General features: G+C 33.8%; 1 protein-coding gene across 8 annotated transcripts in view; it reads left to right on the top strand.

The window, feature by feature from the left end:
- Positions 1-14,519, top strand: part of ADAM22 (ADAM metallopeptidase domain 22) — a 250,350-nt gene that overhangs the window by 210,830 nt on the left and 25,001 nt on the right. For 4 of the 8 annotated variants that reach the window (XM_029233348.1, XM_029233352.1, XM_029233350.1 and 1 more), the window contains 3 exons: positions 2,858-2,875; positions 11,884-11,984; positions 12,330-12,396. In XM_029233348.1, coding sequence (XP_029089181.1) covers positions 2,858-2,875; positions 11,884-11,984; positions 12,330-12,396 — 186 coding nt within the window. Of the gene's footprint in view, positions 1-2,857; positions 2,876-9,370; positions 9,566-11,883; positions 11,985-12,329; positions 13,293-14,519 lie in introns of those variants that run through there. The other 4 variants (XM_029233347.1, XM_029233346.1, XM_029233351.1 and 1 more) reach the window with 3 other exon arrangements.

The following is a 14,519-nucleotide window of genomic DNA, read 5'->3' as shown; positions in this document are numbered from 1 at the left end:
ACTTTTGAATATTGGATCCCCTTAGCTAGGCATTTAGCTAAGTAAATGACTTCACACATTCCAAACTTATTTGTATACTTAATATGTTCATTTCCCTTTTTAAGTACTTCAATCTTATGATGTGAAAAATTTCGTTAGTATTCAAATAGCTTATTTATGTTTAATAAAGTAAAACTTAAATGTGACGAACCTTAAGTTTTTAAAATATTTCAAGTTAAAATCATAGTCCTACTGATCTCTGAAATGTTGTATCAGGTCCCCAGGCTTGGGGTGTTTCTCCATTTGGAAAGAAGTCCTGCAAATTTTGCTAGACTTTCTGCGTATTAGCCCATTTTATAGTTTTTTTTTTTTAAATTCATAGATCAAATTTGGCTTACTAAAAGACTTGGGAATTAGACTTTTTTAGACTTTAAAATTACCCCAAACCTTTCAATAAACTAGGCATTATATAATCATTGGTTGCTGTTGTTGTTATTATTATTATTGCCTGACATGGTTTTCAGCCAACTGAATTAACAGAAACTTCCTTAAAAGTGTTTGTGGCTCTTGCTTGTTGTGAGATCAAAACCCAGAAAGTTTCTTTGGCTGAAAGGAGAGGGCAATTAGTCGACTGCCAGGATAAACTTTGTATGTTATAAGTATTAAAATGCAGAAAGACATTTGTGCAAGGTTGTATTAACGAATAGCACAGACAGCGGGGTAAAGTTTAGCGTAATGTAGTTAACGTGGCATAGCACAGCGAAGGAGGGTACAGCATAGTGGTAATGCTTTGCCCTAATTAAATGGGTACCTAGCTCTGTACCAGCTCATAGATACTCAGTACCTATATGCCTTTTTAATGTGCAGTTCGTTAGGCACATTGCATACTTACATTTGCACAGGCTGATTTCAGCATAGCACTTGGAGTATAAAATTACATGTCTGAAAGAAAGGCTTTTCTGTATATATATTGTTTGAGCTCTTCTCACACCTCAGGTGAATTAGCCCCATCTTGGAGTCACACTATTTCCTTGACTTCCCTGATACAAGACTTACGTAGTAATTGCCGTCACAACCTTGCTGTTTTGAAGTAGTTCAGTGGTTTCATTTGGCCATGTGAGAGGGAAAGCAAAATTGTTAGTTCTGTGGTGTGTGATTTTCTGCCACCTACTGATGCAAATTGATATTTCATGTTTACAATTTTGGAAAAAATTACCCTTTCAGAAATATGAAACCTAAACATCTACTCCTACTGCTAATGAAATTACCTGTGTCTGTTTGTTTTAATGATTAGAATGAAAAGTACTTCTTTCTGTATATCATTTCTTAGTTTTATGATATTTAAGTGGTTTCACTTTTTTCATTTCTGAATGTATGTACTTTGCAGATTATTAAGGAAAAAGACAAATCTTGTTCATACCACAGTATTCTCTTCATAAATAATTTGAACCTGACTGATGAAAGTTTTAGTGTTACTAAATTTATTCAAATATGTGTAAAAATAGAATAAGGATGTAGAAATTTTAATACACGAATTAAATTCATGAATATGCTGTTTCACATATTCTATTTCAAATTCCAAAATGAATTTAGGACCTGAGAACTCATTTTTTCATTAATCCCTCCAATTAAACTTTCTATCCCTTCTCCAAGCCTTGGGGGAATGGCAGGAATAGGAAATGAGGAATACTCATATGGAACTGGTGGACCACTCAGGTAATCAGATTGAGACAATAAAAAGTAAAACATGTTGAATAGAAAGATTTTGGCTTATTTTTCTCTTCTGTCTTATGGTTTCAGGAATGAAAAATATTAAGTATCAAATTGGCACTTTTACTCTCATGAACTCATTATTAAATGAGATAGACAGTGCATGGAATAGATTGGCAGGTGAAAGTGCTACAAACGAAATCCATATGGAAACATTAGCCTTGATCTTGGAGGAAGGAGCCTACTGCTCAGTTGCTTGACCTTCCAACACGTCTTCAAAATATTAACACCTAATTAGGTCATGATAGAAAGTTTTAAATGGACTTTTTTGATTTAAAAGTTAAAAATCATTGGCACCTCACTACCACACTCTCTAGAACACATTTTTGTTTCAGAATGGTTTATTCTGAAACTAATGCAATTTTATTTTAGGAGATGGCCAAATAAAAAACAGAGACTTTGAACAAAGTGTTTCCAATGTAGCTTTCAGTGAAGCTTCAGTGAATAAGTAGTGATGACTTGGGAGGTCCATAACAGCTGTGAATTCTATTATTATTCTTGTGTATGATAAATTAATTACCTGTTTAGCTGTTATGATAACTAATTTATCATACACAAAATGTTCTTGTGTCCAGTTATGTTTTCCTATTTGAAATTCTTAGGAAGAGCTTAGTTTGGGGTATGTATTCCAAAAAGAATGATTGTAATTTTTATTTGTATGAAAACATAGTTAATATATATAAGTAACTTGACTAATTTCCTGATTTAAATCAATGTACATGTCTGAAAACCTGTATTTGAAGGGTTGACTTTAGGGCATTACTAAATGTTTAATATACAATTGACATTGAGGAAACAATTACTTTTTAATAACTGAAGCTTTATGCTTTTAAACAATGGTTACTTGAAGATATTGTCACTAACCCTTTGGTGTCACTTCCTTGAAAGATGAAGTGAAATTTGTGTGTGTGTGTGTGTGTGTGTATGTGTGTGAGAGAGGGAGACTGTGTTTTTATTCCCCATTTTAATTCTGCAATTAGAAATTCTAGTGGAGACCTTTCAACGAATGCTAGAGCTCTTATGTTTACTGGTCTCTCTTAATGTACTTTTGTAGGTAACTAATTCTCTCTCTCTCTCTCTCTCTCTCTCTCTTCTTGTCCATAAAAAGAAACTATCGAGAACAGAGGTATGTGATGAGAATAATCTGAACATAGAACTGAAAACTGAAAGGTTTAAATCCTGTTAGCATCTTTGGAATTCATACATACAGTTGTAAATCAAGTTCACTTTGTTTTTATGCTGTAGTGGTCATAAACTAATCTTGATTTTTCATGACCTTGAAATGATAATTTTAGTAATGTTGCTGTGGAATGTATTAATTTAAAATAGATCTGTCATTATTTAGTTTTAATGGTTCTGTCATCCAACAGTACTATAATTAATAGTTCTTATTTGTGTTACTTTTATAGTAATATATATTTGGAGTTGATTTTTTTTTCCTACCTAAAACAAAATTCCTTTATGTTAAGGTGTCACCTTTGTTTACATTGGTTGATTGGCTTTTGTTCATGTTTATAACACCCTTATTACCTAACACTTTCTGAGGGAACTTATTTTTTGTTACTGTTGTTATATTAGTAACTTTCATTCATAAATGATACAATTTATATGGGCACAGTGCTGTGGTCAGGAGAATGTCTTGGCATTTGAAGGGTCTGTTTTATCGCTGCATAAGAAAATATTTTTTTGTATGGATTAGGTAATTGCACAGGTAGTGAAAGAAATAATTTGCATAGTTAGAATCTCTGATTGCCCAGTGCACTTTTTTTTTTAATAAAAAAGCCCCTAAAGTCAGGCACTCCATTCATCATAACCTTAAAATCTATGTTTAACCAGCAGTGTAAAAAGAGATACAAAGCATTCATGTAGTCCTGTAAGACTTGCCTGTTTTTTCTAAATCTAAATTAGCCCATATTGGGGTACATCCTTCACTTTTTACATTTAAAAATTATGAATACTATTAGCTATTGATATAAAAAATTAAAATATCCTGGAAATTGATAATCTAGACCATATCATATGGTACTAGTTTTGTACTCAGGATACCTATGCAGGTTCCTAACTTACTTACCTTTTCCAACTGTTCCATTAAATGCCTGAGGCATATTAGGAATAAGACATAATAAATGTGGTGACGCTTTTTCAGGACCCAGCCACGGCTTTAATTATTTTTCAGAAACTAGAACTTTAAACTTGTTCTATTTCTTTCTATGTTGTAATTTAAAATCCCTGTAAGGTTTTATCCATAAGAGGTACCTACAGGGTACCCACTGAGATCCTGGTCAGTTAGCCATAGATATTAGAAAATATTGACCTTGCCCTGGAGTAACTGACTTCTACCATTAGTGGAGAAAGTAAAATTGAAAGAAAATTAATTAAATTAAAAAAACCCACAAAACACTAGACTTCTTTGTGACCCGTTTTAAACTCTTGTGTCCAAAAAGACTGGAGAAGAGCTGGAGCTATTTATGCTTTCTGTTGGGTAGAAGTTGATCAGCCATATCAGAAGTGTAAGTTTGGTGGCTTTCTTCAGTGAAAAATAAAATCAGAATACCAAGATCAAAAACTGATGATTTAGCTCCATTTCCATAGGAATTAAGGCTATAATGTAATTTAATATTGCTGACTATATAAAAAGAAAAGCACAGTGTCACAAATAAGTAACATAAGCAAAGCTGTTATGGTGCTCTAAGATGTGTTCTCACCAGGGATATTCTCCAGAATAAAGTAAGTGCCCACACTACAAAAAATGATAAATATGTAAACCTGTGCACCAATTTCCTATTCTAACTAAATATATGCATAGGTACAGTTAAGAAAAATTTTATGCTAGAAATCTCTTTTTTGTGCCTGATGTAATTTCATGCCTCCTGGTATTACTGAGTCACCATTTCATCAGTCTGGCCACTCTGTTGAAGTCTAGTGCATATTTTGAGAGTTGTCACATTTCAGCAGATATAATTTTTTATATTTTGCTATGTTTCAGCACAACCTTTATTTGTTTATTTTTGCCCTTGTCCATAGCTAATGAATCTCAGGGTTGTATAATAATTCTTAAAATGGAGAAACAGCAAGGAAGGGACTTTAGATCAGGAAGTTGTGACTGTATAAATATCTTCTGAAGGGTTGTCCTTTTTTAGAATATACGTTAGTGGTTATAGAGAATGTGGTAAGGCCAATGGACCAAAGCATGCATTAGGAAATTTACAATCTTGTGAAAATATCTGAAGATATTCCAATAAAGATGTGCTCAATTCCAAAGGGTGCTAGGGAGTAGAAATAAGAATTTTGAGTTTTGAGTTAAATTAAGTTTTCCTCTGAGGTTCCATGGTGGGAGGACCAACTGAAAAAGAATCAGAAATCCACTTGCTAGTATGTGGTCTTGGGAAACCATTTAAACTTTCCTCAACTCTAAAAACAGACAAAAGTTCTTTGTAATCTGTGAAGCATTCTAGGAAGGAAAGTTATTAATGTGTGGTCTCTGAAGACTTTGCATTTCTCTAATCTTCAAATGAAAGAGGTAGGTAGGTATGGCTGTCCTCAAAGAGGAAAGCAGCATTCCTGACATGAGTAAGGCCTGTACTTGCTGGTATGAAAGCATTGGTGAACATATGGGTTTGCTTTGACATTGAATGCATATTAAGTATGTAGCCACTTCTCAGATTCTTATTGGTGATACAGTGGCTCAGAAATGCCAAGCTGAACATAACTTTCAAATTACTGGAAACGTCAGGCAAGTAATTCTGTGAAGAAACCTGATAACCTGGTAAATTTTCCCACCAGAGAATGTGTCCTCAAGGTTTTCTTTATATTGAAGGAATGTGTGATAGGTTTAATTTCATGTCTGGCCAAAAGATGAGAAGGAAACCCATTTTTTTTTTCTTTTTGTTTACCAACTGCCTAATAAAAAAATAGAAGTCCGATTCTGAGAGACAGAATGCCATACATGAACGGTATCACTTTAAATTTGCCAGTGTCGTCTTGTGAAGGGTAGGACCATGGGACTGTGGAGCCATGGAGAATTCTTAGATGTCATATAGTTGGAAGGACGGCTATTGATTATTTACTTTAAAATCTCCAGGAACGAAGACCTCCATAATTTTTTTTCAGTTGATGCTATTGTTTCTATTTTACCATAATTGCTTTAGGACTTAGCAGCTGTGTACTTTGTAACAAGAATTAGAAATTTGAATTTTGGTTTTCAGGCAGGTTTGCAAATAGCAATAGGATAAGAAAACATTCATTAAACTTGGATTTATAAAGCATCCACATTCCTCAATGTTCTCTTCCTTTGTCTGAAATGAACATACATCACTGAACATACATAATGTGAATTAGAATAAATAATTAGATCATGTCTTCCTGATCCATATCTTAAGCAGAAACCCCCTTTCCCATTTCTTTTCTCTCTCTCACCTGTTTTAGCCACTTTACTTTCTGCTTGTGAACCTCCCTCCTTATTTTTTCAAGCCTTTCTTAGTTTTTTTTAAATATTATTATTATTTCAGTGATACTCATGCATCCGTCAGTGTGACTTAGTACACATTACACATTATTTCTTCAAACAGAAAAGTAACAATTCCAATAGCAGACAGCCCAGACACCTACAAAGCTTTGGAGAAATGGCTCCTTCAGCATTAAGGTTAAGACTTAATTTTTTTCATTGTAATCTCATTTTGAGCATGTGTAAGGATTATTAAGTTAAATATCATGGTTCAGTGGACTCTTTAAGGAAACATTAGACTTCCCTCATAACAGGAATCCCTTCTGAGGAAAAAGAATTTAGTTAAATAAGCTTTTATTTTCTTTTGGTCATTATTTATAAAAGAAATTCATATATATGTCTAAAATATTTGCATGTGATATTGGAAATATGAGGTAACTTTTCCATTATAAAACTTAGCATTGGTCAGGCCACCTAATTCCAAAATTCTATTGAAACTAGCAAAATTTAGGAAGAAAACTATAAAGACTAGAAAAATAAATTCAATTTTAACACATTTAAAGCTATTACTTAGTTGGTCATTTATGATCTTTTATAATAAATGATGAAATGTTATTTTATTGATCACGGGGACCTGATACTCTCTATCTTCACTAAAGGTTAATCAAGAAGAAATAGGTTTGTAATAATATGTAATTGGATATTGAAAAAAGAATAAATTTCTGGACAGTGAAGGATGTTAAGTATTATTCTTAAAAGATCTTTAACAAAGTTCCTCATCTATTATTAACATTTTAATGCATTTATTGTGTGAAGAAAGTTACATGCATTCCTTGTGGAATTTTAAGGAGAATGCAGAGTAGTTTCTTTATTTTGGAGACTTCACAGTAGAGATAGATAGGAATCTAATCTGCCTGGGATGATAAAAGCAAGGCTATACCCCCAGAGTTCATTGAACTTAAACTTTCCTTTCAACACTTTGACTGAAGCCCATAGTTTATGATATGTTTAGCATTTAGGATGTTTGTGCACAGTGTAAAAGATGACAGTGGACTGCAGAGAAATTACATTGAAGGACTGGTAAAATGTGCTTCGGTAAAACAAACAAACAAACAAATGAACAAAAAATTTTAAAAAAAACACCATCCATTGCGAGAGGCAGTTCGTTTAATCCTGCAGTTTTAGCTAAGTGAGCCGCCTTGGTAAGTGCCCGAATGTCAGAACCATGTAAAGAGAGAGTAGTTTGGGGGATAGATTAATGGGCAAGATCAAGTGTAGTCAGAACTTATCTTTATTTAATTTGAATTTAGTGAGGCACATCTCATCAGTTTATAAAGATTATCATTAAAGGTAATAGTGACAGAAATGACTTGTTAGCCATAAGGATTATTATTGGAAATGTAATGTTGATAGGATGTTCTTTGGCATTCTTGTATAAATATTAATATGATACAAAAGGGAATTTTCCTACCTGAGGCAACTTACAGAATTTTGATTTTATTGAGAGCATTTTTCAAAGAATCGATAGAGTATTTTACTGATAGGAGGCAAGACAGAAAATATGATTCCAGAGATTTAAAGAGCTCTTGCGTAAGCAGATATATCATTTGTCCTGTGTTATTAACACTATAAATATGGGGAAATTGCATTGCTTTTCCTATAAAATTAATGTTTCATAATACACTGGGAAAAAGAAAGATTACAATTATGAGCTGAAGTCACTTAAAGGGTTAAAAATATTTTGAAGGAATATGTATCAAAGAATTATAGGTAAAATCAATCTTACATACAAGTCTAATGAGAAATTTGATTTCTTTAAAGGGGAGGAGTAGATTTAATCACATAAATTAATATAGGTGCTTTGTATCAGTTGAACAATTTTATTTGTAGAGATGTGTGAATATATAGCATTGAAAGAGTGCAAGAGATCATATTCAGTCATTCGAAAGAATGAATGACCAAGCATTTTAAACATTTAAAACAATGTGGTAGTTGGCATAAGCAAGGAAACAGCCGAAACATTTTAGGGATTGAATTTAGCATCAGCAAGTAACTATGACTAGTGTAGTAACTAAGGGAAAAATAAATAGGAAGAGGCGTTAGCAAATGTAGGCCTTTGTTGAAGACCTAGTTAAGTACAGCTCTGTTTAAAATTCTCAGTCCAACACTAGTTTGTACCACCTCCAACTTTAGTGCTGAATGGAACCAAATCAAGTTTGAGGTGCAGTTGTTTGTCTGGGGGCCATGCACTGGCAAAGGATCAGATTAGCTACCAAGGTAGGAGGGTTGACCAGGCGGTCCTATCTAAAGTTTTCTACCCTGTTCCCTTAGGAGAAGTAATAAAAATCTGTTCCAATCTTAGTTAATTCAAACTCAGAGTGAGTGGGGTCAGTAATAGTGCAGACTATGTAGATTTTCCCTTGTTGGGGATGAAGAATGGAGATCACCCACCAGCCACCTATAAGTATCTTCCTCTAGTCTCAAAAAGAATTCTGTTATTTTTTCAACCCTTTCTTCCTTTTGCTAAATTATCTTCCTTTACACATTCTAGTGTGCAGTTATAGAATTACATTTTTGATTGCCCTTTGAATCTCTTTCAATTATATTTCTGTTAAATGTACAGTAAGGCTCCAAACTGAACAGAAAACTCGAATAAGAATTTATTTGGATTAAATTATAGAACATAGTTTAGAAATCAATCAGTTCTTTTAAGACCAAATCAAGGTTACATTATATAATATTTAGAAATTATGAATAGTTTACTCACCACAGTGAGAAAAACGATGCCTTATCTGGGCAAGGACTGTCTGTCTCAACATGTCTCCTTCAGCACCAGGTTTTTTTGTGTGTCTTTTTTTTTTTTTTTTTAAGACAAAACAGCAGTTCACATCTCTAAGTGTAATGAAGTTACAGTGAAAAACCTCATCTTTTCCTGTATTTCCCCTGAAGCAAGGATTTGTTCATCCAGACTGTAAAGACTTCAGTGATTGCATTTCTGACCTCTACAGTTAGAATGACTTTAACTTGTCACATTTATTAATAATCTTACATGTTGTTATAGACTTGATTCATGGAGCTCATTATCCCTACCTCTTTTTTCCTAAAATACTATTTGTATATGTCTGTGCTCATGTGTGTGTCTTGTTTTCTGACTCTGAAATGTTTATTATGCCTTAGACAGTTACCCCAGGGAGATTATGTAAAAGAGCCTGGAGATGGCGACTCTTTTTATAGCGACATTCCTCCTGGAGTGAGCACAAACTCAGCATCTAGTTCTAAGAAGAGGTCTGCTTTTCTGTCGCATTTTCAGATTTCTACCTGTTCCATCACACATTATTCCATTAGTCAGAACATTTCATTATTTTGCAGCAGGTTTGATTACTTCTTCCTTCTTTCTTGAATGTTAAAAAAAAATAGTATCCTTTGTTCTTTGATTACTCTACTTGAAAATGCCATATGCTCAGAACCACTGGTTTAACAAATCAGGCCAGAAATCCAAACAAAACAAAACTAAGCAAATAACAACCCTAAATCTATATAGAAACCCCAGGGTTTTTCAATCTTGCTCTTATACTGCCTAAGAAACAACACATAGTATTTTATCGTATTTTAAATGGTGAGCTTTATGTCATGCTTGGTAGTCAAAGAAAAAGGTTACTGTCACGCTTCAATAAAAGCAGTTGTTAAAATAAATTGGTAATATAATGCTGCATTGAATATTTTTTTAATTTTAAATTTATCAAGCTAAGCTTGGTGTGAAAAAAAAAGATTGCTTCTCTGTGAATCATATATTTGAATATTACGATTTTGCCTTTCATTCCTGGAATGACTAATTCTAGACTTTATAACTTAGAGCTTGGTTGCCAAATTAATTTAAGCATATTTAATGTTTGCCTGAGTTTTATAACAGTCCAAATGGGGTTAATATATTATTTATATGTCTTAAACTTGGATGCTGTATTCTTGCTCTAGGATCTTAAGGTGTATAAGACCATTTAAAATTCTGCATGCTTTATAACTGCTTAATAAAATAGCTGACAGAAGAAATAAATAGTTGGAATGTTCTAGGAAATGAGACCTACATTCACATTGAAAAAAGCTAAAATATTCCTGTGGAAGAGTTTCTTTAAACTTATTGGTAGGAGTGTAATATATAGAAAAAAAGATTTGATAGCCCCCTGCATAACTTTGGGCACAGTAGTTACTTTGTAGACTGAAAGGGAAATTGCTAGTTTATTGAGAAGAAACATGACCTCTTCTGGAGTTCTAAATAGAGTAAATACTCTGTAAAAATTCTGCAGTGGATCTCACTCTTTATAAACATCAGGAAAAAGAATAGAAGGAATTAGTGAGATCTGGGAACTCTCTGTGGAACTGTCCTCAGCATGAAGGATGTTTTTACTCAAATAACATAGCCTAAAGCAAAAGTAAAATGATTAGTTTCTGCATAAGGAGTACAGTTCTATAGTAGGATGTTCAAAAATTTTATTCTTTTAATTTATTGGGGAGTTTTTGGCTAAGAGAATAAAATTTACTTAAATTCTCTCACTATATAATTATTTTCTTGGTCAAGTATTTAATTTTAAATTAAATAATATGGTAAAGAAGTGTAGAAATCAATGAATTCCAGCAGAATTTCTGTTGTTCTTTTGTACAAAATAGGAGTCATTCTATACTTAGCAAATGGTGTTGAAAAATCTAGGGAATTATGTAATAATTGTGCTAAGTTCCATTTATTTTCATTCATCAGTAGAAAGTTCCTTTTAAAATAGATATTGTTAGCAATTAACTGGTATGATACGTGGAAAAGATTTAAAGTCCAGTGCTATTTTCTGAAGTACTTCAAGAAGAGCTTAAAATATCAATTTGAATCATTACCAGATTTTAGCAAAGTCTCAATGGGTTTTGACTTTTAAACAGTTAAATATTGTACCAAATTATGTGACTCCTCCTAAGTATATGTAGTTTGTCAAAATGCTTTTCTTATGTGGTACAAGGTGGGTATGTAAATTTTGCTTCTTGTAGACAATTCATTTAAAGACGGCAGGACACAAAGAGCAGAAGGTCTTAACGGTACATGGACTTTGTGAGAGACACCTCCATGATAAACATCTGACTCATTTCAGTTATTGGACAGTTAACCAACAGTGTCATGTTTGGGGGGAACATATTTGTGGAGAAAAATGCCAATTCTCAGAAAATAATTTTGTTGTTTAAGAAAACCTAAATATTACTTTGATAAAGGCAGGTTCAATTGAGCAAATCTTAATGAAATCTCTTGGAAGTCCATGTTCTCATAATATTTGAATGGAAGCCATTGCTTTACAATTAAGAAACATCTATGGTGGGACCCCATTATAACTCTGTTGCGTGGGTTATGTAACTGAAATATGTAGTGAATTTGCTATATATGGTTCTTGGGAATGTAATTGGCTTGCCTTGCATCCTGATACTTTTCAATTACAAACTCTTGTAATGGGGTTCCATTGTATTTGACTTTTCTTAAATTGAATGTTGTGTAATTCTGCCTTCTTCATGAAGACTTTCATGTTCTCTTCATTCTTTCATTTCAGATTTTTTCTTTCTTGATTTATTTTAATGCACAGTAATGCTTAGAAATGTTGCTTACTGATTTCAAAACATTCATTTGATTATATTTTTGAACAATATATATATATTTTCAATTTCAGGTCAAATGGACTCTCTCATTCTTGGAGTGAAAGGATTCCAGACACAAAACATATTTCGGACATCTGTGAAAATGGGCGACCTCGCAGTAACTCTTGGCAAGGTATAGGGCAGCATTCTGAACCCATCTGTCCACATAACCTAAAGTCTATATTTTGTGGTTCCTGGTTGTAAAGACTTGTTCTTTTTTGTTAGGTCTTAAGCTCTTCTCCCAACAGAGAGGAGGGCATTTATTATGAGAGAATCCAGTTCTTTTTTCTTGGATGGGAAATGATGGGATTTGGTAGCACCAGCTCACTGGACACATTGAGAAGGCTGCACAATGCTCTAATGCCCTCTGTTCTGGGCTGGTGCTGGTTGTGAATTGCACCCACTTGAAATACCGTAATTAAACACACAGTGATTGTTTTATTTATATTCAAATCTAGCCATAAACCATCTTTTTCAGGTAACCTGGGAAGCAACAGAAAGAAAATCAGAGGCAAAAGATTTAGACCTCGGTCTAATTCAACTGAGTAAGTCTGAACCTCTAATGGAAAAAGACACTCCAAGGTCCTGTGCAATTAGTGTGAAAAGTTAATTAACCAGATCATCAAAGAACTGTAAACCATGCCTCTTGGTCTTGGTTTTGTCTTTTTAATTCTTTTTTTTTGCCGTTTTAAAATTAACCATGGCTTTTCTCTTTTACATAGGCATCTCCGCAACTGTGCCCAAACCAATACTCCTTGATAGTGGGGGTCTCACCCTCGCTGCAGGCTTTGTCCTCCAGTAACCTGCCATTGTGGTGTTTCAGTTCCGTTTGAAGGGAATTTTGATAACATTCCTTTCTTCTCATCACCCGGGGGTCCAGCCATTTAGAGGGGTCACCCTTCCTCTTCCCAGTGTTCACACAACCTAGAAGCATCAGGGGAAGATTCCCACTGTACTAGAGCATGAGAACTGCTCACAGTGTGAAACCACCGCTCCAAGGGCTTCATGGCTGCCATCTAAGCATTCTCTCAGACTACTGGAATATGGTTCCCTTTTAAATTTTCCTTCTGAGGACATTTAAAAGGGCATTTACCTAAACTTGCTCTTTAACGGAATCATTGTCACTAAATGCAACACTATCCATTTTAAATGATAGCCACACTTTTTTTTTTTTTTTTATAGTGGGGATAGGGTCAGCAGTTACATTTAAAGTCATTTATAATGAAGTAAACACCATACACTTTTTTTGTTTGTTTCTCCACTTAAGAAAGTTCAAGCAAAACCAAGCTTCCTGAAACCTTTATCTCCCATCATGGAATAAAACACATCCTTAGTTTCCTTGTGGACCTTGCCACCTGGTTTTAATTAACTGTACTCTTTGCACCCACCTAAAAAAAAATTTTTTTTTTTACTTATTTCTCACTGCAGTGCTAGTGATGATTCCCTGCATCTCTGTTGCTTCTTCATGCCTTAATACTTAAAAAAATCTGAATAGCAGGTATTTGTTAACCGCTTGTCAGAAACTCACGTTAGCTTTTCCATCATATACCCTGCCTTTTTCAGTCCAGGACAATAACATTGCCCTGAAATTTGGAGCTTCCTGCTGATGGTATTGTCTTGTAAGTGGCTTGTCAAAGTTTACTAGAGGATACTTTACCTTAGAAACAATAGATAGGTTCCAGTGATACCACTGCATGGTCCAGACTGGCATCATAGAACTCCATCACAAATAACTAATCCGTTAGAGTTTATCTTATACATCCCCAAAGCGCTTGAATGCTTTAGGGCTCATTGTGGATAAACTCTTCTTGGAATGTTGTTTGATTTGTTTTGCATGAGGTCACCTGGTAAGAGCTTCTTAGCTTATCTCAGTTGCTCACTAGAGTACAGGTAAAACTGCAGAATGTCCTTCAGAACTTCCTTTGTGTACTGTTTAGTGTTCTAACAGTATTTCCTATAACAAGGCTTTGAAAACTCTTAAGTGAACAACAACCAAATATCCAATATTGTATTAAAGCTATGAGTTTAGGACCCAAGGAACACTTGGCGTTTAGCAACATTTTCTAGCATAATCACTTATTTTTTTTAAAAAAAATTATGTATCATGTAACAAATACTATGATATATAGATACCCCTTGAGAAATCTTGCCTGTGAGATAATTATTACATTTAATAAGACATTATAATGAAGTCATCTTTATGAAGAAGTGTTCAGGACTCTCAGATTTTTCAGACTTTCAGATTTGGTTACATGACTCATGTAACCTAAATGGAGCCAAGTCCGTGAAGCTGATCACTGTTCTCACATTCTCACATACCTTATTGGTCGGACACTATGTTTTATTTTGTTTTTCTTAAAAGAAATCCTAATACACAGCATATCAAGAATTATGTCGACAGGTTTTTAAAATACTTTCCGTATTTGTTAAATAATCCCATTTGCTTCTGATATAGCAGTATCACTTGTGTAATTATAAGAGGAGCAGAATGACCACGGACAAACATCTCTTTTAAAATTTTTTTTAGATAATGAGGTATTATCGGGTCCATTATTTCAGCATTCCCTTTAGTATCTCATCATCCCAAAGGATGATGAAGCATCAGGACATGAATGAAACCATGCCCCACAAATGCATACTCTGCTATAAAATGTCCTTGTTTATTGTA

This window comes from Monodon monoceros, unplaced genomic scaffold (assembly GCF_005190385.1).
Source record: "Monodon monoceros isolate NGI ecotype Baffin Bay Population unplaced genomic scaffold, NGI_Narwhal_1 Super_Scaffold_2, whole genome shotgun sequence".
Taxonomy (NCBI): Eukaryota; Metazoa; Chordata; class Mammalia; order Artiodactyla; family Monodontidae; genus Monodon; species Monodon monoceros.
Note: the sequence above shows the minus strand (reverse complement) of the source record. Positions and strands in the feature narration are given on the sequence as shown.